The sequence below is a fragment of the Rhinoderma darwinii genome, chromosome 2, assembly GCF_050947455.1.
Source record: "Rhinoderma darwinii isolate aRhiDar2 chromosome 2, aRhiDar2.hap1, whole genome shotgun sequence".
Classification (NCBI taxonomy): domain Eukaryota; kingdom Metazoa; phylum Chordata; class Amphibia; order Anura; family Rhinodermatidae; genus Rhinoderma; species Rhinoderma darwinii.
Genome location: NC_134688.1, coordinates 111,372,806 through 111,396,146, shown reverse-complemented (window position 1 = coordinate 111,396,146; position 23,341 = coordinate 111,372,806). Strand labels below are relative to the sequence as shown.

At 42.9% G+C, this 23,341-nt stretch overlaps 2 protein-coding genes and 1 long non-coding RNA gene across 5 annotated transcripts in view; 2 read left to right on the top strand and 1 right to left on the bottom strand.

Annotated features, from left to right (window-relative positions):
• Window positions 1-238, bottom strand: part of CDK2 (cyclin dependent kinase 2) — a 44,665-nt gene extending 44,427 nt beyond the window's left edge. Inside the window, exon 1 of the mRNA XM_075852121.1 lies at window positions 158-238. Coding sequence (XP_075708236.1) covers window positions 158-213 — 56 coding nt within the window. The 5' untranslated portion in view covers window positions 214-238. The remainder of the gene's footprint in view (window positions 1-157) is intronic.
• Window positions 239-1,188: 950 nt separating this feature from the next.
• Window positions 1,189-13,905, top strand: PMEL (premelanosome protein). Its single transcript, XM_075850183.1, has 12 exons — window positions 1,189-1,317; window positions 8,452-8,583; window positions 8,942-9,088; window positions 9,202-9,342; window positions 9,423-9,584; window positions 9,923-10,303; window positions 10,707-11,231; window positions 11,613-11,762; window positions 11,840-11,933; window positions 12,392-12,597; window positions 13,249-13,336; window positions 13,564-13,905. Exons 1-12 carry the CDS (start codon window positions 1,254-1,256, stop codon window positions 13,712-13,714), a joined length of 2,241 nt encoding a protein of 746 aa, XP_075706298.1. The 5' UTR covers window positions 1,189-1,253; the 3' UTR covers window positions 13,715-13,905.
• Window positions 13,906-16,381: 2,476 nt separating this feature from the next.
• Window positions 16,382-23,088, top strand: LOC142740764 (uncharacterized). 3 transcript variants are annotated; one of them, XR_012880876.1, is made up of 5 exons: window positions 16,382-16,424; window positions 19,526-19,594; window positions 19,736-19,788; window positions 20,879-20,996; window positions 22,098-23,088. It is a non-coding gene; the product is annotated as an uncharacterized LOC142740764 (long non-coding RNA). The 3 variants fall into 3 exon arrangements; XR_012880878.1 differs by lacking the exon at window positions 16,382-16,424 and adding an exon at window positions 19,324-19,443 and having other exon boundaries at window positions 19,733-19,788; XR_012880877.1 differs by lacking the exon at window positions 16,382-16,424 and having other exon boundaries at window positions 19,324-19,594; window positions 19,733-19,788.
• The last annotated feature ends 253 nt before the right edge of the window (window positions 23,089-23,341 follow it).

The following is a 23,341-nucleotide window of genomic DNA, read 5'->3' as shown; positions in this document are numbered from 1 at the left end:
GCGACATAATGCACGCGATGTGTTGTGCCGATATATCATGCGAGATCGCAGAGCATTGCGATCGGCTAGCTACGATAGTTGCACGAAGGCCCTCCGCCTTCAATTGTCAATATTACAGATGCATGACATGGCATGTGATCTCAGAGGAATCCCTTACATGCGATATCGCAGGGTGTCTTCGTGGGCACGTGCGATCATCATGCTATATTGCATATTGAGCCCTGTGGAGTAGATCAGCTCTCAATACGGCTGATGGCCACATAGGCATGCTTTGTATTCCAATTTTGGTAACTTTTCTGAAAGATAAAAAGAACATAACACAGAGATTATACAGGCAGCCTGTCACAGTTCAGCGGCATCAAAGGATCACATGACCCTCCAATCAGGGCAAAAGTCTTTCATTAGCAGTCAGGCTAATGAGGTGTAAATCAGCAGGTGGAGCAGGCTTTAGCCTAGATATAAAGGAGGAGCCCCACAGTGGCTTATTGTGGGCTAGCAGCAAAGTAAGTGCTTGTATGGTCTGGTTACATGATGGGTCTCATTTCCATGGATGGTTTCCCATTATCTGATTGTTTGTTTGTGTGAGGTAGTCTTAAATGTGTGTGCCAGCTATGCCTGGTAGTATATGTCTTCTGAAGGGCAGTCCTTGCTCCACATTTTCATGTTTCTCCACTTGTGTGGCTGGTCATGCCAAAAATTGTGTGTGTGTGGTACAGGCCGGCCATACAGGCTACAGCCACTAATGTTGAGGCAGAAATGATCTCTCATATATATATATATATATATATACTTATTATTCCAATACAAGAGGAACCCATAAAGTATTTTGGGAGATTTTTCTTGATGTATGTGGCAATTGCAATATTTTATATTGCCTGGCCACGTTTGTTCTATAGTGTCTTGGCCATTGCATGAACTTAGATTGCAATGTAGTACTTTGTAGTGAATGAGTTAGTTTGCGTATCCTAAAACCTCCCCAAATAATTCTGGTTCCTGTATTCCCTCTGTAGTTTATGTAATTGGGCAGTTACAATTTTTTTTATTATGTAAGAATCCTGGAGATCACATGAAATACCTTGCCTGAGGTCTGTGGGCAGGGGGGCTTGTGAGATGAACAGGAATGCATTAATCCGTTTAGTCATGTGAGGGGGTATGATTATGCTAATGACTGGTTGTTTTAATAGGAAGCATCCCTGTTTTTCTCCTTCCATTGTGCTGGAGTCTGGTCTTGGAGGAACAAGACAGCAGAAGACATGAGTGGGATCTGGCACCTGTCCGTCCTGTGGTTGCTGTGCGCTGGGATAGAGGCTCAGAACCGTAAGTACTGACCACCTTCTGCATCTGTGGACAGAACTTCACGTCCTGGAGACCAGATCAACCAGGAGCTTCTGGACTTTTAGGTTTCCTTATCTTTTAGGACTTGTATTAATGTAATTAAAACTGGTCTCCTAGTCTCAGTGAGATGGAAGAATGTCCTATTCTGTATCCCTATTCCAAGTAGGGCTGTCACGATACCAGAATTTGGACTTCGATAGCGATACTTCATTTAGTATTGCGATTTCGATGCCAGGTGCCTCACATTGATAGTAATTAACTCCATCAGGTTTCTCAGTCACTGGGTTAATGTGAGGTACATGATGGGGTTAATTACTATGAATGTGAGGCACATGGAGGTTAAATTCATCACATCTTGTGCCTCACAATAAGTGATAGCAGTTTTTATTGTGTTTTTTTTTTTTTACTGCGTACCTCATAAATGATGCAAAAAAAATTATTGTGCAGGTTATTATGGCCGCGCCAATACTGAATGTGTATATTTTGTATTGAGACTTATTTTAATGTTTATTGTAAAAAAAAAAAGTTTTTTTTTTTTTTTTTTTTTATTTAACATTACTTTGTTTTTACTTTTTTTTTAAACTTTAATGTACTGCCATATATCTATATGCTGATAGTAATGTACCGGTATATATCTATATTACAGTACATTAGCCTGTGCACTGATAGTACACAGGCAGTTGTTAGGACATACCTAAGTATGCCCTAACAGGAAATATGGTAGGACAACCCTGGGGTCCTTCAATGGACCCTGGGCTGTCTGCCCGTGACGCGATCCAAGGGGCATCCCCCCCCCTTCTCACTTTCCTCTTGCATTCTGCAGTCCACTTTGATCGCAGCATTCATGGGAATAACGGCGGAGATAAGAGGTTGCTCTGATCTCTGCCGTTAGAGCGGGGCTGCGACTGTGTAATACAGCCATTGCCCCGCTCCTGACAGGAAGTGCGTGCGTGGTCAGCATGAGGAGATGCGGCTGGCGGTTCAGACACGGAGGACAGAACATGGGGGTGTTTTGCAGTGCACCCGCCATGTTCTGTTTTCTCTGCCGCCTATTAGAGCAGCGCTGGCCGCATCTCATCATCCTGACCCCGCGCACTTGTTGTCAGGACTCAGGAGCACGGCAATGACTGTATCACACAGCCACAGCCCCGCTCTCATACATTCATGTGTTACAATACTGAGCTGTGCGGCTGCGCAGCTAAGTATCGAAATACATGAAATAACGGTATCGAACCGTTTGGGGATGCAGAGTATCGAAACAGTATCGAAGTTTCGATGCATCGGTGCATCCCTAATTCCAAGGCAAGAAGTTTCTTTAATTTACATTTGGGTTTAAGGTCCCATGCACATGACTGCAGTATTTAGATGGGTATTAGATGGGCCACGGAGTGTTGTCTGCATTTGTGGACCATGCTTACAGTAATAGTATATGAGCGTGGTCTGGGAATGTGAAAAAAGGACACGTCCTTTATGCAGCTCACTTCTTTGGCCCGGACACACACCCATAAATATACGGGAAGGTGTTAGCGGCCAATAGAAATGAAGCAATTCACTGTAGTTATTGGCTTCCTTATAGTTTTAGCAGAAAAGAAAAACGAAAAACTGATGGACCAACCAGCACACTTTGGGTAAAATAAATACAAGATAAGGCTGTATTAAACAATTTATACAAAATTTATTTAAGATTTTTATAAAAAACTTGGATATAAATTACATTATCCATGCACAATTGTCAGATTGATGGAAATTCATCGTGCATAGAAATGGATTACTAACATTCATAGAAATGAATTACTAACAAAGTTGCAAGAGCTATTGCGATATACCGAAAAATTATTGCATGCATATAAACATGTTTTACAAAATGATACAATGACATTGTGTGGTTTAAGGAGAAATGACATACAAGAGAATATAAGCAGGTTATTCCCTCCTTATCTGCCTTATCTTCTGTTCAAACGCACAATGTGAACAGTATGTAGCCGGCTTTGGGAGGGAATAACCTGCTTATATTCTCTTGTATGTCATTTCTCCTTAAACCACACAATGTCATTGTATCATTTTGTAAAACAATGTTTATATGCATGCAATAATTTGTCGGTATATCGCAATAGCTCTTGCAACTTTGTTAGTAATTCATTTCTATGAATGTTAGTAATCCATTTCTATGCACGATGAATTTCCATCAATCTGACAATTGTGCATGGATAATGTAATTTATATCCAAGTTTTTTATAAAAATCTTAATAAATAAATTTTGTATAAATTGTTTAATACAGCCTTATCTTGTATTTATTTTACCCAAAGTGTGCTGGTTGGTCCATCAGTTTTTCGTTTTTCTTTTCTGCTATATTTAATATGGACAGCACCGTGCAATATATATTGCATTTCTTTTTTGGGTTATTAAAAGGATGATGATTTCTTTGTTTTCCTTATCGTTTTCCCTGGATTCAAGAATAAAATTCACTATTTCATATCACAAGGGATGCATTATATCCTCTAACTATGGCTCATTCATTTGTCATCTCGGCATGAACAGATTGTGACAATAATATGCCTTTATTTCTAGTGCCTGTGCACTTTACATTGACACCATAGATGTAGTAACGTAGATCAAAAAGGTTTTTCGCTTTCTGCCTGTCTGAATAATACGGTCTCAATATATTTTTTCCAATATATTACAGTTTTTGAAAATTTTTTATATATTTATTTTCCAAAAGTGTAATATATTGGAAAAAATATATATTAAGAGACCATATTATTCAGACAGGCAGAAAGCGAAAAACCTTTTTGATCTACGTTACTACATCTATGGTGTCAATGTAAAGTGCACAGGCACTAGAAATAAAGGCATATTATCACAATCCTAGTTGGATGATGATGATATAATACATCCCTTGTGATATGAAATACAGTGAACCATTAGAAATGAATGTGTCCTTTTATCTGCAATTACAGATCTGACAAACGATGGTTGTGTGCATGGGGACTAAGACTGTAGAAAGTTCGTGGTGTAACTTTGCATCTGTTTTGGTCTGGATCCTAAGAATATGTTCACGTGTATTGAAAAATGAGGCAGTTTTCAATAACTCTGAATCCTGTTTTTTTTTGTTTTTTTTTTTTTGGAGCGGATGTTGAGTGTTTTTGGTGTATTTTGAAGTGTTTGTGTAATGTCTATGGAAAATCATACCCAAAAACTCCTCCAATGTGACATGGCAGCTTTTTTTCCCAGGAAAATCTAAACCTCATGAACTACAGTGTATCTCACGTTGAAATCCATGGTAAACTGTTTGCAGGGGTAATTCAAGTGTATTTTGGAGCGTAACAAGAGTTTTGTGCTACGAAATACACATAAAATAAGCTGTGTGAACGTACCCTTAATCCCTACATAAGGGAAGATGCTACATTCACCCCCAGGATGTCTAAAATATTTGGGAAGAGGCTGTGTCTTCACATAAAGGTCTTTTTCTATAACCTATTCAGAGCTGCAAAATTTTAGTCTTGTGGTATTTCTGCAAATTCTACCCAAAAAAATCTTAACTTGTTCTTTACAGCAAAGTCTTCAATAAAAATGAGGCTGCTACATGCACCTTATGTACTTGGTCACATGGGTGTGACTATCGGGGGTAATAGGCATACAAAGCTTACTATGAGGCCAGTCTTATTGTTGACCTCAGATCGAAGGGTAGTTGGTGATCACTATAGGTTCTACAGCTTTCTATAAGGCCCAGGGGTCTCGTTACCCTTTTTAAACACCTTGTCTAGTGCTTCGGAGGAAACCATCAATGTGTACACTATGCAATAAATGGCTTAAACCTTGTTTTCTTGATATTATTAAAAAAAAAATATGACTTTCTTTATAACCAATATAAAGGCTTATTAATCTGGATACTGTGGCAGACTCATGTTTTATGCTTAAATGACCTCTGTGAATTGCTTTACTGACCAATACATTATGATATAACTTTTAGGAAGTTTCTTAAGGTTAGGCGGGCTCTTTTTGCTGCAGTCATGTAGTAAAGGTATTGTGGTCTCCAATCTGACTCTGCTGAACTACAACTCCCAGTGTGCTTTGTCAGCCTCGGGGCATACCGGGAGTTCTAGTTCCACTGCTGTAAAATATGGCCAATTCTGAAATCCTCATGTATAGTGGCATTTCCACATGACCAATAAGATCCCTAGAGAAGTATGACCATGCCTTGCTTAAACAATACGTGGGGGATTTCAGAATATTTTGACACGGAAACCGTGACAAAAAACATCCCAAATCGCCTCATTGATTTCAATAGGAGGTGGAGGTGTTTTTCTTCCCGCAAGCAGTAAATACAGCTTGTGGGGAAAAAAGCGACATGCCCTTTCTCTGGGAGTTTCCATATCTGACCCCCTATTGACATGAATGGGAGGCAGAGAAAGCGTGTTTTTGCCAGCAGCGCACAATGGCTGTGGCCAAAAAATGCAGCAAACCTCATGCAGGCAGTTAAAAATCTGCCTCAGAATTCCTGAAGGAATTTTGAGGCTTTTTTTTTTTATTTTATTTTTTTATTTGTATTGTATTCCCCCCCTCCCCCCACCTGCAAAAAGACTGAACAGGGGTATGGGCCAAGTTCTGATACTTGGTTTGACAAACTGGATGAGCTGGTTCTGTTTTATAGCATTCATGATTGATGTAGGATTGCATATAGTGTTAAATCAAAATACCTGTGCCAGTGCAAGATGTCAGGTTAATCGGCCTTACCATTCTGCCATAACTGTTTGTAATTCATCTACCCCCCCCCCCCTCTTTCCCCAAGGAAGTGGTCTAAATCTATGGTATACTATCTTCTACTAAGATTTAAATGGTTACAAGTGGATTTAAAATGTATTCCAAGGGTGTTTGAATAAACTCCTGGAAAATGAAGGGTTTAAGAAATAAGACCTGCCGAGGCACACAGAGTTTACAGTACAACTCGTGAATGGGGTTTTAAAAAAACATCTGTTTGTAGGGGGATAAAATCTTTGCAGAATTGAGGGCATCCTGTGGATTGTCATCTGCAGAATGTTCATTTTATTGCAGGCTTCACCCTTTTACAATCCATAGGGTGAAATCTGAACGTAGCAATTTGTCTAACATGCTTTGAAATCTGACGGAAAAAGTTTGCAGTGCGTGTACTTGGCCTTAGACAGCGTCAGACTGGGGTTCCTTGGGCCCACCCTCAATCTATATAGAACATGTCCACTTTCAGCATAACCCTTATCATTGTACACACAGGACATATCGATAAGATTTATTAGGTAATTTGGGAATCAACTCATAAGAAATGACCCCATTTGGAGGCAATCACTTGCCATTAGGGCTTATTCAGACGAACGTAAAATACGCGCGTGCAACGCGCGTGATTTTCACGTGCGTTGCCCGTAGCTATATTAGACAATGGGGCCGTGCAGACATGGCAGCGTTTTTTGCGCAGCGTTGCTCCGTTGCAAAAAACTCACGACATGTCCGTTGATTCACCGTTTTCAACGCATCACGCACCCATTGAAGTCAATGGGTGCGTGAAAACCACGCATGTCGCACGGAAGCACTTCCGTGCGAACTGCGTGTTTGCGCAACAGCTGTCAAAAGGATGAATGTAAACAGAAAAGCACCACGTGCTTTTCTGTTTCCAAGCATCCAAACGGAGTGTCTTTGCGATTAGCGAACCCCGACAACCGAAGCTAACTTCACCGGGTTCGGCCAAACTCGTTTTGGCCGACCCCGGCAAAAAAATTTCCGGTCCGCGACGTCGGGAGACATTCACTGTGCATGGTGCTGAAAGAGTTAAACTGGTTCAGCACCATGGACAGTGACTTGCGATCCCAAAATACATGAACCTGTAAAAAAAAAACGAAGTTCTAACTTACCGATTACTCCTGTCTCCTTCCTGCAGTCCGACCTCCCGGGATGACACTTCAGTTCAAGTGACAGCTCCAGCCAATCACAGGCCAAGCATTGGCTGCAGCCAATCACAGGCTGCAGCGGTCACTTGGACTGCCGCGTCATCCAGGGAGGTGGGGCTCGATGTCAAGAGAGGCGCGTCACCAAGGACGCGTCACCAAGGCAACGGCCGGGAAGTTCTCGGTAAGTAGGAACTTTATCTTTTTTTTTTTACAGGTTTTTCGCTGTTGTGTTCGGCATTCACTGTCGAGGGTGCTGAAAGATTTAGCTCTTTCAGCACCTTGGACAGTGACGGGCGTCGACAAGCCTCATCTCTATGATGCCGGCTGCGCGAAAATCACGCAGCCGCGCATCAGACACGGATGACACACGCAGCTGTCAAATAGTGTTTGCGCGCGCAAAACGCTGCGTTGTTTGCGCGCGCAAAAACGCAACGCTCGTGTGAATCCGGCCTTAGGGTCTGTCTTCTGCTGGACCTTTAAGGTCCATTATTAGATCTTGGGCCCACCCAAGGATTCTCTGGTGGGCTAGTCCAACCCTGGCCTTGGATATTCACATCTTGAAACCCTGCTACTTGATGAGAATATGGTGTTCAATGGAAGGTTTGTTTTACCTGTTGCGTTCATGCACACTATTGTACTACAGATCCATACGACTCCTCTAGTACAGTGTCTTATTACTTGGGATCTTCCTGCCTTTCCCTACTCTTGCAGTGTTCACTTGTGTTGGTTGACCCACTTTTGGAGCTTCTTGAATCCCCTTTTAAGAGCTTCTTTGGTCAAAATGTGTTTTGCCATGATTTTTGCAGTCATGTTTAGGCTGTGTTCACATATTAATGTTCTAAAGCCTGAGGTTAGACGCCTCAGCTGAGTCACATGTGGGATTCCAAAAAGGATTGAATTCCCATGTGACCCATCTCTGCCTAGAGCCCCTCAGCACGACTCCAGATCATACATCACATGCTGATACAAAGGCGCTCTACTAAGCCAAGAAGCCTGCTAGAGAATGTAGGGTCATAAGGTAGAGGATTAAACATTGCTGTTGATGCAGAGGTTCCTGTCTCATGTGACCTAACTATAACATTTTACTGAGAAGCCAAAGGAATTACTTATGGTGGCTTATATGAAGTAGAACTGTTTTGTGTAGTCTTCAATGAAAAAGTGTTATGTCTTAAATGGTCATTCAACTTCTATATGTTGTAGGGTCTCGCAATAGAATCCAGCAGAGCACTATAGAGGTACAAAGTAGAAAACGCTTGCCCTTCAAGTCATGGAACAGCCAAATGTACCCTGTCTGGAAAGGAAGTGAAACCCAGAAGAGGGACTGCTGGAAAGGTTAGTTGTCTGTCTTAAGTAGTCACGTGGTACAAGTGAGTATAAAATCTTCATCTAGAATTGCTGATGGGTGATTAACCAGCCTAGATAGCATTGACCAAATGTAACTACCATGGAAAGTAGGGCAAAAAAAGGCATGCACATCAAGAGGTATCAATAGAAATAAATATTTGACAAACGGTGATCCGCAATAGGAGATGCCATGTAGTATGCAAACCTAAATCTGACCTGCCTGTCGGTGTGCCTGCCCATTCTTGGTGGTCTTGGTCATTGAACAAATGACTCACTAGCTCAAAACTAACATTGTAACAGACAGTGAAGCCTTAATTTCATTATGTCTCACCACTTTCTAACTCAGGAGGCCAGGTGACATTTAATCTCCAAAATGACGCCCCAACATTAACTGGTGCTAAGGCTACGTTCTTCATCCAGCTGAACTTCCCCCACAATCAAACGGTGTTGCCTAATGGACAGATTGTATGGAGCCAAAACTGCACTAATAATGGTAAGTAACAGATGGTCCTCTTGACTTCACTTCTAGCAAGTAAATTCTCTACTGGGATAAAATGAGTTTATGCACTAAACAGTTAAAGTTTAGGTAAAACAATATATCTGTAGGTACCTGGGTGTCAGCCGGTGAGCCAATTTACCCTGACGAGACAACAGAAGGTTCAAAATGTACCTTTCCAGATGGCCATCCATTCCCACGTGAAGATGAGAAGAGGCGTACCAAATTTGTCTATGTCTGGCAAGCATGGGGTTGGTTTCTTTAACAAAAACATTTAACAGGTGATTTTAAAAGTTGGCATATGAATAATTTAAACTATGGTTCCTTCTAGGAAAGTACTGGCAGGTTGTAGATGGTCCCTCTTCCAATCTAACAGTGGAGACAGATGGCATTCCACTTGGCTCCTACACAATGGATGTTGTTGTGTACCATTATCGAGGGCGACAGAAATTCATCCCCATTGGCAGCACATCCTCTCAATTTGCCATAACTGGTATGGAATGTTTCTCACTAAAGAAAGTTATTTTGTATAAGCTTTACTTGAGATTCTAATTAATCTAAATCCTTGCTGTAACCTGATATTTTTGGTTTGTTTAAATGGATTTCTAAAATGGTTACTCCTAAATGTGTCTTCTGTTCATCGCCTTCAGATGTGACTGTATTTTACTGTAGAAAATTGCCTGGTTAATTCAGGAGAGTAGGTTTTTTGCTGCTCTAGCTAAAAAAACTGGTTCGTTTTTCATGACCTCTGAAGGCATCCCTGGCCACTCTGTGCAGCTTTTTTTTTTTTTTAAGAACCTTGTTCAATGAGCTTAATCTTGTATGTTACAGATCAGATACCGGTCTCTGTTTCCATATCACAAGCTCTTGATCTGGACCAGGAGGACAAGCGCTTCATCCAGAACAGAGCAGTGTCCTTCTCTGTAGCGGTTCATGACCCAAGTGACTATTTCCAGGCATCTGACATATCTTTCTCCTGGGATTTTGGAGATCAGAGCGGTACACTTATAACTAGGAATACAGGTGTTACTCATACATATGTTTCTCCTGGTGTATTCAAGGCAAAAGTTGTTGTTCAGGCTGCCATACCAATCTCTCCATGTGGTAGTGCTGCGCCTGTGGTGGTAACAACTGCACAGACTGATGTGACTACAGATCTACCTGCAGAACTCACAACTGGAGCTGCTACAACAAACAGTGGACAATTGACTGGTGTGTTTGTATTTGTTTTTTGAGATCTATTTATACAAGGGTGGACACTAATGGCAGAGGGCCCCTCTGCATCACAGCAATTCTACACCCACAAAGATAGCATACTCTGGACCCATGCCACATATGCTCCATTCACATTGCACACCAGTTACACTCTTGCCTAAATCTTGCCACGTGCTGCCTGATCTCTTGCTGCCATCAAGCTCTGCCCACTGATGCAGCTATACCACACCCATTTCAATGTTAAGTACACCCCATGAAGGCCCCTATGCAGCAGCACAGGTGGTATGTTTGCACCTTTACAAGTTCAATATAAATATAGTCACTGGGGACACAACATACAAAAGTGCTTAGATTATCTTACGAAGGCTGACTAAATTATTTTTTCTCACCCACTCTACAGTGGTTCCCAGTATAAATACAGAAGTGCCAGTTCCAAGTAACTCCACATTGTCCCTTGATGTAGCAGATGCGCTGTCTATAACAGAGTCTTCTATCGATGATGAGGTTAATGTGGATTCTACATCTGTGGTAGCAGAAATGGGTCAAACAATTGTACCAAGTGCTATTCCAGAAGCTGAAACTATACAAGTCGTTGTGGTCAGTGGTGAAGATGCTGGAACAGAAGCTTTGCCTGCTGATGGCTTGCCAGCTACCCAGGAGGCAGCTCCAAGTGGTACAGAATTTCTTATTACAGAAGTGGTGCCTACAGAAGTGGTGCCTACAGAAGTGGTGCCTACAGAAGTGGTGCCTACAGAAGTGGTGCCTACAGAAGTGGTGCCTACAGAAGTGGTGCCTACAGAAGTGGTGCCTACAGAAGTGGTGCCTACAGAAGTGGTGCCTACAGAAGTGGTGCCTACAGAAGTGGTGCCTGCTGAGGAAAATATTGAGGTTGTAGAAGGTTCCTCTACACTCGCACCAGCAGAAGGTATGTTCGTTTAAGTTTATTATGTAGGGTTTTTGGTGGCAAGTGTTCATAGTAGCTCAACAGTTGCATGCATAAATGCAACAAAAAGTAAAGACTTCATATGTATTGGTGGTAAATAAAACGTTTCAGCACATATATTGCACATAACGTGCTAGATTGGTGCCCTCTTTGCATGCAAATATTAATTACTGCTGCCTAGATTGCCAAGTTAGTTTACCTAAGTATGCCTCTTTTCTCCGGTTATCGCAACAGAAGGAAGGACTGCTCCATTAATCTGCTATACAAGTAAATTTTCTAAAGCAATATTGCTTAGATGCAGTAAGGAGGAAAACTTATTGACTGAGTTTACCCCCAGAATAAGTATATATACATTCTCAACAGTTACTAATCTGGCTGCAACCAACGAAGCTTTACCAGTCACAGAAGTGAATGGAGAAGTCTTATTACTTGCCAAGCGTCAGGCTGATGGGCCATTTGTTGGGTGCCTGCTGTATAGATATGGAACATTTGCCAGTGACCTGGAGATTGTCTGTAAGTATCTAGAGTAACAGGAGGCATGTGACTGTGTCCCTTCTACCCAACTAATGTGCTTAACATAACTCTTGCAGCTGGTATTGAAAGTGTACAGATTGTGCAAGTGGAGCCAATTGTAGCTGCTGGACTTGAAAATACTGTGGATCTCACAGTTACATGCCAAGGAAGGTAAGTCATGGCGAGCAGCATGAAGGGCATTGTGTTTCAATTATTGCAGACAAAGTGGTAGAGTTGCCCATGGTAACTATTTCCAGTACAGATTGGGAATGAGTGATTGCTATAGATGGCTACAGAACTGGTCTTTATACATGAGGCCTAAAGGGGAAGCCATTCCCCAAACATGTCTAGGTCCCAGTATCTGAAGTTAAGCTTCCAGAGTCAATGCACCTTAACTCTTCGTACCCAATTTAGATGACCCCTAACAATACTTGGGACCCTCAACCAAATCTATGCTGGGGGGTGGGTCAGTCAAAACACCTGCCATAGCACCAAATAACTTGCTTAGACACTGCCCATTCATGATTGAAATGCTGCCCAGGGTGTAGTTTACTTTCCATGGAATGAAGACCACTAGTGCTTGTTTCCATACACTTAAATGGGTTTGATATTTGTCCTTTTCATTGCAGTGTACCAAGTCAAGTATGTACAATAATTTCTGACTCAAACTGTGAGAATCCACAGCAGACTGTCTGCAACCCAGTGGAACCCTCATCTAACTGCCAATTAGTACTGCGGCAAGTCTTCAATGATACTGGAGTCTACTGTGTTAATGTGTCTCTGACCGATGACGTCAGCTTGGCTGTTGCAAGTGCACAAGTTAGCATATCCTCAGGTAAGTTGATAAAATACAAGCTGGATTGCTCTGCAGTTTCACATCTGGCCAGTAAAGATCGGTGCAACCGTTCAAGGGAGAATATGGTGCCTCACTGAAGCCGCCTGGCAGCACTGTTTTGACTTGTGTGAGCCCTAGTGCTTAAAATTGGCCTGGTGTTTATACATATTCCACAGAATTCATGTTAATACGTGATTGAATAAATCCACAGGGGTACACTGGCCTTACCGAAGATGAAACCTCGTCTATGGTTCCAATGTTGGTGGGATGAGTGTCCTGTTGAGACATTCAGACAGTGTAACTATCTTAACACTACTGCAAATGCTTGCCGATGTTCACTAACTCAATGTGACATCTATGGCTCTATTAACATGTAAAGTGTTTAATGCATTTTGGGCAGTCCAGCCACAGTTTATGTAACAATCTGCATGTATGAATGCAGCCTTAAACATGACAGAATAGGCCTGAAATTATTATAAGTGTCACCGGTATACTCCGTATTTCTCTAGTCCAAAGATTACCCCAATAGGTCAAATATTTTAAGCCGTAACTTGCCTTTCAATAAATGGGGGTTATTGAAGTGAATGTATACAGCATAGTTTTGTGGTCTGCTATATAAATGATGCCGAATTGTACATCTCTATACTTTAGGTGCAGCATCTTCAATCAGTGGACTTGCTGTAACAGTTGGCGTACTCTTGGTTGCTCTGGCTGTAGCTACTGTGGCTTACACATACAGGTGAGAGGCTATGTATATTTATCCCACTGTTCAGAGTAATGCATGTTTTATCTCCTATAGTCACAAGTTTGCCATGTTAGTTTTGTCTAATTCTATGGCTGAGAAGTGCTATATAAAAATACTATTCCCAAGTGTGCCAAGTGCTCTGCACTCCATCTCCAGTTAGTAAAAATTACTCTTAAGTGGGCAAGTGTTATATTTATCTATTTTTATATTTAAAACCTTAGACGCCTGAAGACTTACACACCTCTCAGAACAGAACGCTCATCTGTCAACTGGTTCCCTGATCGTCCATCGCTTCGCCTCTTTATTCAAAATGCCCTTGGACGCTCCTTGAGTGGTGAAAGTAGCCCCCTCTTAAATGGTCGAGTGGTGTGATTCAAAGATGTCGCATGCTGTTACTGAAGGTTGTACAAAGAATGAAGGCCAGCAGTCCTTTTTTTTTTTTTTTTTTTTTTTAAAGACCCCCTTTGACTGTCAAACCATGTGAGGTCCAAGGAATTTCAAGCACATATGTACATTTTCTTAAGAGCTATTGCAATCTTCGTGTTTTTGCCAATAAACATATTAAAACCCAAATAGTGTACAGTGCACTTCTGCCTACATAGTGTGATTGGCACAAACGTTATTAACCAACAATCTAAGCAAACAAACCTTTCCTTCCATGGTGGTCTTACAAATGTAATGTCTGTAGATTTCAAGATCATGTAGAAAAACTACACCGGTATAACCATATTGTGAGAACTTGAGGTGCCAATACAAATTTGAAGACTTCGGCAGGACCATTCTCACTGCCACTCGATAGCAGCTCTCTACTGGTTACACATGCACTCAGCTGAGTGTATTGTGGTGGGGGAAAATCATCAGGAGGAATAGTTTACTTTACTACTGGTAAACTGCTCCATCTTCTGTAGGCTTTATGTACCAAGCAATTTTTATAAGCAATTGCAGTGTTCTATGGAAAGGTCATAAGCTAAAGGCCATCGTGATATGACAGGCCAAAAAAAATGCTCTATTGTGGGTATAGGCTAAACTACTAGTAAATATTTTACATTTATTTTTTCCTCCCTTTGAATAACAAAGTTAACGGCAGTCATGTCCATGTTGGATGAAGCAGCCCATAGGCCCTGACCTGTCGCCCCCCCCCCCCCCCCCAAAAAAAAAGAAAACGAAACAAGTTGCTTCCCGGCCACCCAAACATTTGTAATAACACAAAACAAACCAGAGAATCGGCAGGGCCAATGAACATCTCTCTAACACCTTGTATCACATGACCCACTAAATAAATGTAGAAGATGACCATGTGAAGCCCATAGGAAGACACCTATCAAAGTAGTACTTGTTCGCTTTAAAAGCCTAAAGAATTAACACTCTCGGTCAGCTGGCAGCAAACGGGAGACTTAGGCTGGGTTCACACGACCTATTTTCAGACGTAAACGAGGCGTATTATGCCTGGTTTTACGTCTAAAAATAGGGCTGCAATACGTCGGCAAACATCTGCCCATTCATTTGAATGGGTTTGCCGACGTACTGCGCAGACAACCTGTAGTTTACGCGTCGTCGTTTGACAGCTGTCAAACGACGACGCGTAAATAGACTGCCTCGGCAAAGAAGTGCATGAATCATCCATGCATTAAAATAACTCCTAGCACACAGACCCATTGATTTCAATGTGGCTATTCAGGCGTGCGTGAGTTTTCACACAGCATGTGTCCGTTGTGTGACAGTCACTGCGTGTCCTATATTGGTACGTTTTTGCACACCTAGTCACCCATTGAAGTCTATGGGTGTGTGAACCAGACAGCACACAGATGACATCCTTGTTCTGTCCGTGTTTTACGCATCACTTGCAGAGAAATGGAAAAGTGCGTGCACAGGTGTGAACATACAAGCCACACGCAATGCACACTAATGCCAATATGCAACAGACATGGAATGTAGGAAACACTGCGTTTTCTACACATGCAAACCTGACACGCTCGTATGAATGTAGCCTTAAAGAGACTGTCACCACATTATAAGTGCCCTGTCTCCTACATAAGGAGATCGGCGCTGTAATGTAGGTGACAGTAATGCTTTTTATTTAAAAAAACTGATCTTTTTTCACAAAGTTAGGAGCGATTTAAGTTTATGCTAATGAGCTTTCTTAATGCCCAAGTGGGCGTACTTTTACTTTCGACCAAGTGGGCGTTGTACAGAGGAGTGCATGACGCTGACCAATCGGCATCATGCACTCCTCTCCATTCATTTACACTGCACTAGCGATATAGTTATATCACTAACATTATATCACTAACATTACTACAGTGTCCTGATAATGAATACACATGACCATCCAGCCTGGACGTCATGTGTACTCAGAATCCTGACACTTCTGAATCTTTTCTGTGAGATTCCAGCAACGGATACGAAATCTCGCGAGATCTCGGAGCTAAACGAGATTTGGTGTCACTTGCCGGAATCTCACAAAAAAGATTCAGAAGTGTCAGGATTCTGAGTACACATGACGTCCAGGCTGGATGGTCATGTGTATTCATTATCAGGACACTGTAGTAATGTTAGGGCTTGTGTATGTAGCTGCACATAGTGATATAACTATATCGCTAGTGCAGTGTAAATGAATGGAGAGGAGTGCATGATGCTGATTGGTCAGCGTCATGCACTCCTCTGTACAACGCCCACTTGGTCGAAAGTAAAAGTACGCCCACTTGGGCATTAAAGCTCATTAGCATAAACTAACTTTGTGAAAAAAGATCGTTTTTTAAATAAAAAGCATTACTGTCACCTACATTACAGCGCCCATCTCCTTTATATAGGAGATAGGGCACTTATAATGTGGTGACAGTCTCTTTAATATCAGCCTTAGGCCAGATTCCCACAGATCAGATACACTGCAGAAAACCTGCACAGCGTATCCAACCTGGGACCCAGAGTCTCATACTTGCCTCCTGTCTCCTCTGCGTGTACTCTGGCCTTATTTGATGACGTTGCAGGCTATGTAACGCTGCAGCCTGTGATTGGCTGCAATGGTCATATTGGATGAAACTTCATCCCAGGAGGCCAGGCTACAGGAGGGAGAGCATTCTGGGTTTATATATATATATTTTAATTTGGGCAGCATAATCTCTGCAATTAGGTCATGTAAGTTGCAATACTTGGCTTTCTGTCAGGTTTTGCATCCCCCATTGACTTTTATGGGGAAAACCCGCAACAGAAAATCAACGAACGCACCATAAATTGACATTAAATGCCGCACCGCAGGCCAATTTAAGGTTTCTGCTTTATTTTTAGTCTCCCCACACGAGGTTTTCTAAGTCATCTGCTTTGCTGCTACTGTAAGTGCTGCAGAATTTCCGCACACTTCCATTCCGCTACGTGGGAACCTGGCCGCCTTAAACAAGGCCCTATAACTGAATCTTACAAAGTACTGGTTAGGAGGTGAATTCACTCGAAGAGAAACTTCAATTTACAAACTAATTTTTTTTCTCCGCATACTACACTAAGAATTAATAGGATCTTTTCTGTGGACTAGACCCCCCAAAGGAGACCAACTAAAATTTATCATGTGGACAGGGATCTTGCCATCCTGTAATTTAAGTGCCACACAGTATAATGCCCCCTGTAGTGCCCCTATACAGTATGATGTCCACTTAGTGTCTTCCACACTGTATAATGCCTCCTCCCCTGGCTGCCACACAGCCCCCCATGTAGATAGAGCCCCCCATGTAGATAGAGCCCCCTGTAATTTGTGCCATGTAGTATCCCTGTAGACAGTGCCATAATCCCCCACCTCCACCTTGTAGACAGTGCCCCTCCCCCCCCCAAAAAAAATTGTACTTGCCTAGGCCCTGCTCCCACGACTGAGCTGCTCCACGATGGGATCCTTGTGTGATCCTGTAGCAGTAGTTTCCCAACCTTTTCAGGCTTGAGACACCCCTGGAAAATTTCCTCAGGGCACCCCAACCAAAAATGAGACCTCCCCAACGTTAAAAACCAGCACTACTCTTAGGGTATGCTCATTGTTTTTTGTAAGGCAGAAAAAATATCCGCCTCCAGTTCCATCAGGAATATGAAGCCAGACTTTGAATTGGATGTGCTATTTGACTTTTTTTGAGCCGTTGAAGCTAATGCAAAAGATGCAGGCACCAAACGAGCGCCGCGGGTATTTTCTGCTTCATTCATTTCAATTGGAGGTCAGAGGTGGCAACCACTTTGCAGACCATCAGCCCCCCACTCACAGTAAAATGACAATTGACCCACCGCTCACAAATTCTCCTTGTAGGGAGAGCTACACAGCCCCCTTGTAGGAAGTACCCCCCCCCCCCTCTTCCTATAGACAGCACCACTAGCTCCCTGAAGGTAGCTGGAATCCCCCTGTGGCCAGGGATTCCACCCCTGGTCTGAGTGCTTGATGTCTGTCCATATATGGACCGTGACATCTGGGGAAACTCAAGATGCAGAATCCCCGTCCACAGTGTTGCCTACACTGTGACTGGGAATTCCACTCTAAAAGAAGCCCCTGATGTCTCTGTTTATGGGCTTCTCCTGGAGTGGAATCCCTGTTCACAGCGTCTGCAACGCTGTGGGCGGGGATTCTGCATCAGGAGTTGCCCCTGATTTCACTGTCCATATATGGACCGACCTCCCCGGCCACACGGGGATTCAGCTGCTTTAGGGAGCTAAAGTAGCGCTAGTAGAGCAGTCTGATATAGTGTTCAATAGTATCTGCATCGTAAGGATGGTGCCACCCGCCATGAAGGGGCCCGTCCCGCTATGGCTGCTATCGATGTAGCAGCCATAACACTGAAGCGCCTGGGGGGTGTTGAGTTGCTGGGAGTTTCTGAAACAATTGGGAAGGGAGCCAGAGCAGTGCCCCCTTCCATCTGCTGGAGTGATGCACCCTGTGCTATGGCACAGGTCACACACCCCTAACGCAAGCCCTGCATGTATGTCATGGGAAGGGTCACCGTGGGAACTCAGTTGTGACTAACAGCTGGGATTCCGCTTCAATAGCCAGAATCGGGGAATCCTGGCCATTTAACCCCCTTAAATGCAGTGGTCGATAGCAGCATTTAAGTGGTTTGACAGGGAGGGCCACCCTATGGCGGCCCGCGATTACTCGCCGCCAATGGTTTACCATGACTATATACCTATTAGGCTGGATTCACACGAGCATGTTCGGTCCGTAAAGGACGGAAAGTATTAAGGCCGCAAGTCCCGGACCGAACACACTGCAGGGAGCCGGGCTCCTAGCATCAGTTTTGTATGACGCTAGGAGTCCCTGCCTCTCTGTGGAACTACTGTCCCGTACTGAAAACATGATTACAGTACGGGACAGTTGTCCCGCAGCGAGGCAGGGCCTCCTAGCGTCGTACATAACTATGATGCTAGGAGCCCGGCTCCCTGCACTGTTTGGTCCGGGACTTGCGGCCGATATACGTTCCGTCCTTTACGGACTGAACATGCTCGCGTGAATCCAGCCTTAGGAATGCGGCGATGAAAAAAAATAATACTTTTTGGTTGTGTTTTATTGTGCAAAAGTAGTGAAACATTTCTTTTTAAAACCCCTATACATATTTTGGTACTGCTGTAAGCGTACCGACCAATAGAAATAAGGTAACATTTATGTTAACGCCGCATACAGAACGGTATCCATTTCAAACGTGACAAATGATACTAAAATAGCTGTTTTTCTTCAGTTCCCTACAAAAAAAATAAATGGTAATATATTGGATCTACACAAAAATGGTGTAATTAAAAAATTCAAATTCTGCAAAAAAAAGAAGAAAAAAAGTCACCATATTTCTGTCAATGAAAGAGAGCCTGGTCATTAAGGGGTTAAAGACCCTTCACTGCAGGGCATCAATGCTGACCATTGTGCTCGGAGACCTGAACGGATAATTACAGGAGGCCATTGTCACCTTACTGCATGATGTCACAATGAAATGGGTTCAGGCGGCAACGGCTTAGTCCAAGAGATGAAGATGAGGAGAGCAGACACAGATACAGAATACTCCACCATGAGGATATCAAAGAATGGTGGAAACTTCTGCTGTTTGTGAGGTCACCAGACGGAATCTGGAAACTGAGAACTTCATGGACTAGATGTGTGGCAGGGGCAAGTACAAAATGGGCACTTTGGGCTGTGGCTTGTACACATGGTAATAGGAGGTTCTCATTTATTTTCAGGTTTTGGAGCTAGTAAGAAAACCGTAATGTAGAGAAAAATCTTCTGCCAACAATTTACAAGCATGGAAGGTATGCGTATACTTTGTTTATTTTATTTGTAAAATAAGGATAAGTGGGTTGTTATACATTAAGGCTCACATTATTTATTTGCATAAAAAAAAATATGTAAAAATTGTGATATTTTCATTATTATTTTATTCCCGGAAGAAGATCTGGACGGGCGGCTGGATTTGAGGACAAGAACTGGAAGGTTGATCATAATAGTATGTAACGGGGTACTTACATTTGTGTCCTAGTGGGAAGAGTGAGAACTCAGAGAGAGAACCTCAATTGTGATTCTGAAAAGTAGATTGTGTCAAAAATGCCTAACAGAGCAAAGTCCTAATCTCTGGCCTCCTGGGGTTGGCTAGTTGCTTTTTGCCACATTAAGGACCTGTTAGACCTTATTCACATGACAGGGTTTCCCGGCCGTGTGATGGCCGTTGATAAAACGGCTGTCGCACGGCCGCAGTAGGAACAATAGACCCCTAATGGGGCTATTCACACAACTGATTTTTTTTTTTTGACGGCCCAGAAAACCCAGCCGTCCAAAAAATGGGACATTCCCTATTTTCAGCCGTTCTCCCGGCCCCCATGGAAGTCTATGGGGCCGGGTAATACACGGCGATCACTGGAATGTGTACCGAGTGACTGCCATGTCTTCCGTCGTTAGCTCTCTCTCCTTCTCCTCCTCACAGTTTGAAGTGCATATGAGGTGGAGGAGGGTATTTTTTTGCTCCCTGTAGGAGCGGAATCTCCGGCCACAGCATATATGGACACAGTGACGTCAGGCACTTCAGAAGAGAAATCCCCGACCCTGTGGTCGGTGTTTCCGCTCCAGTAGAAGTTCCTGACGTCACTGTGTCCATATATGGACATTGAAGTAATGGACTTCTCCTGGAAAGGTAGCGATAGCTACAGACAGGTAGGGGGGGTGCCATCTATGGGGGGGGTGCTGTGTGGCATTACCTACGGGGGTGGCTGTGTGGCATTGGCTACGGGGGGTGGCTGTGTGGCATTACCTACGGGGGGGGGGGCTGTGTGCCACTACCTACGGGGGAGGGGGGGCTGTGTTTCACTACCTACGGGGGGCTGTGTGCGCCGTTATCTACAGGGGGAGGTGTGCGGCAAAATCTACAGGGGGCTGTGTGCCACAAAATCTACAGAGGGAAGTGTGTGGCAAAAAATTTAGAAATGAAATTCATCCGATTTTAAAACGGACAGGGGAAAAAAAAAGCAAACCGGGTCAAAATCAGTCGTTAAAAACGCCAAAACGGCCCGGAACTCCTGTTTCATTTCTTTCTCTTTCTCCAGCAGAGTTGACCGTATTCGTGCTGGGATTTCCAGAGTCCGATCAGTGAAGAAGCAGCCTACATGATACCTGGACATCGTAGAGAACAACCGGGACTAGACCACATCATAGTGGTCAATGGTATGTTTTTAGTCAGTTGCATGTACAGCTTTGATCCTGGGTTCTCAGACTGATCACTCGGGGTCAACAAGGAATTTTTTCCCTAGTGCACAAATTGGCCAAAAAATGTGCAGGGTTTTTGCCTTCTTCTGGATCAACAGCTTAGAGTAGGAATTGTATTTATGTATGTATCATGATTAAAAATAGAGCTTTGTCTCCTCCTCATTTCTCAATATTATCTAGCAGTCATGTATTCGTTTATATTATGGGAGGTTATTATGGTTATTTTGCTTCTAATTATCCAATATGGCTGTATTAATGATGCATTAGATAATATACACATGCAGAAAGATAAAAAAAAAGATAATTAAAAGTAAAAAATACATAAAAAATAAAAACAGAGAAATTCTTGTGAGTTGTAGATCAGCTATATTCCCCCTCCTCCTCACCGGCTGTATATAGATACTGGCTATAGAATGAGCCTCCCAACACTGATCTGTTTGCAATATTAATTAATTCCCTCACCATTTTCATGGCCATAAATGATCTAAACAGGATTATGATATTTGTCACTATCGAATTTGCTGGTCTTAAAGGGCCATACCCTACAAGATATCTGCCCCAATGGGAATTAAGTTGCTTATAGAAAATCATTCCTACATTTTCAGAATGGGAATGGACTGTTTAGTAAAAATATTCCCCTAATCTTAAAGGGGTCATCAAAGGGGTCATTAAAAGAAAAGGTCTGGTTTTTTTTCTCAGAAATAGTGTCTCTTTTGTCCATGATCTATGTCTGCTATTGCAGCTTTTCCATTCACTTGGTTGGGGATATGAGCTGCAATACCAGACACGCCCTATGGACAAGAGAGGCGCTTTTTCTGAAAGAAAACAAAAGAAATGTCTGCTTTTTTTCCAATAACAGCGCCACCCTTGTCTATGCACAGTGTATGGCACCGCAGCTCAGCTAATTCATGATGCAATACCGAACAAAGCCTAAGGACAAGAGTGGTGTTGTTACTGGAGGAAAGAAGCCATGTTTTTTAATCTCATACAACCCTTTAAATATGATGGTTGAATTCCAAACATTCTAGTGTAAAAGCTTGCTAATTTTTTCTCCACTAGATGGGGTTGATGCTCTGCAGCGGAATACAATATACTGAATGGAGTCAGCGCAGAAGAAAGAAATAACATTTGTGAGATTTATAGATTCCTTGGTCCTCAGCTTGATCCAGAACGTCTCTGTAGTAATTACGATTTGTTGCGCTTGTAATGATATGGGTTGATCCACCACCGCCCAACCACGTCGTGTCTATACTGAACACCACCTTTCTGTGCTAGCATGGACAGCTGGGAGTTAGCTCTTTGACAAGTGGAATGGTGTGTCCCTACATACTGACAGTCTCCAATCTCCGCTGCCAGTATCACACTGTGTAGGGACACATCCTCCTGACAACGGGAATGGTAATACTCCGTTGTCTATTAGTCCTAGGGTACACAGAGAATTTTAGTAAAATGCAAGGATTTCTTATAACACACGTCAGGAGAGGCGATAGCTCCTCAATAAATCCAGCAACAACAGGAGACGTTTTCTCTGATTGTAGCCGTTCTTTCCTTTTCTTCTCCGTCCGGCTCAGACCACCTGACCACTGCAGTTTCCTGATAAGACATCTTTGTCCCCTCATATCTGTAACCATTCCCAGACTCTATAGCAACACATAAGTTCAGATCCCACACTAGACCCCAAAATTATTCCAGTCTACAGACTAAACCCCTAAATGAATAAAAGACTTTAGACCAGAACTCTCTAAATACAGACCCCAGACCAGACCTCAGAAACCTATAGAGCCCCTATATACAAACCTCAGACCCCCTAAATTAAAACAGACCCTAGACAAGACCCCCTAAAATAATACAGACCCCAGACCAGACTCCATAAACTTAAACAGATGTCAGACCAGACCCCTTAAATACAGTCCCTCTAAACCAGGGGTCTGAAACATGTAGTCCCCGTGGGGCACCGAAGCCAGCCAGCCACACGCACACACACACGTTATGTGTGGCTCTATCTACAGCGGGCACTCTGGCATTATCTAGGGAGGGGGTGTGGCACTATCTACAGATGGCTCTGTGGTACAATCTAAGATGGGGCTTCCCTGTCTTGATATTCTTGTGTCTGCTAAACGCTGACAATTGAGCAGCCAGACTGCATTTAACAATAGAGTAATGTGCTGCAACAATTTGGGGAGCCATGGACCCCCCCCCCAATGTCCCGGTGGTAATCCGCCACTGGCAGTAATGTATGTTGTGCCAGATTTATCAAATTCAGCACCTGCAGTCACAAATCTGTCACCATATGTAAAAGTAGT

Excerpts from the sequence above, each read along its gene's own strand:
- PMEL (XM_075850183.1), top strand. The coding sequence starts at position 1,254 with ATGAGTGGGATCTGGCACCTGTCCGTCCTGTGGTTGCTGTGCGCTGGG. Across the intron at positions 12,598-13,248 it reads ACAAGTTAGCATATCCTCAG|GTGCAGCATCTTCAATCAGT; the intron begins GTAAGTTGATAA and ends TCTATACTTTAG. Across the intron at positions 13,337-13,563 it reads ACTGTGGCTTACACATACAG|ACGCCTGAAGACTTACACAC; the intron begins GTGAGAGGCTAT and ends TTAAAACCTTAG.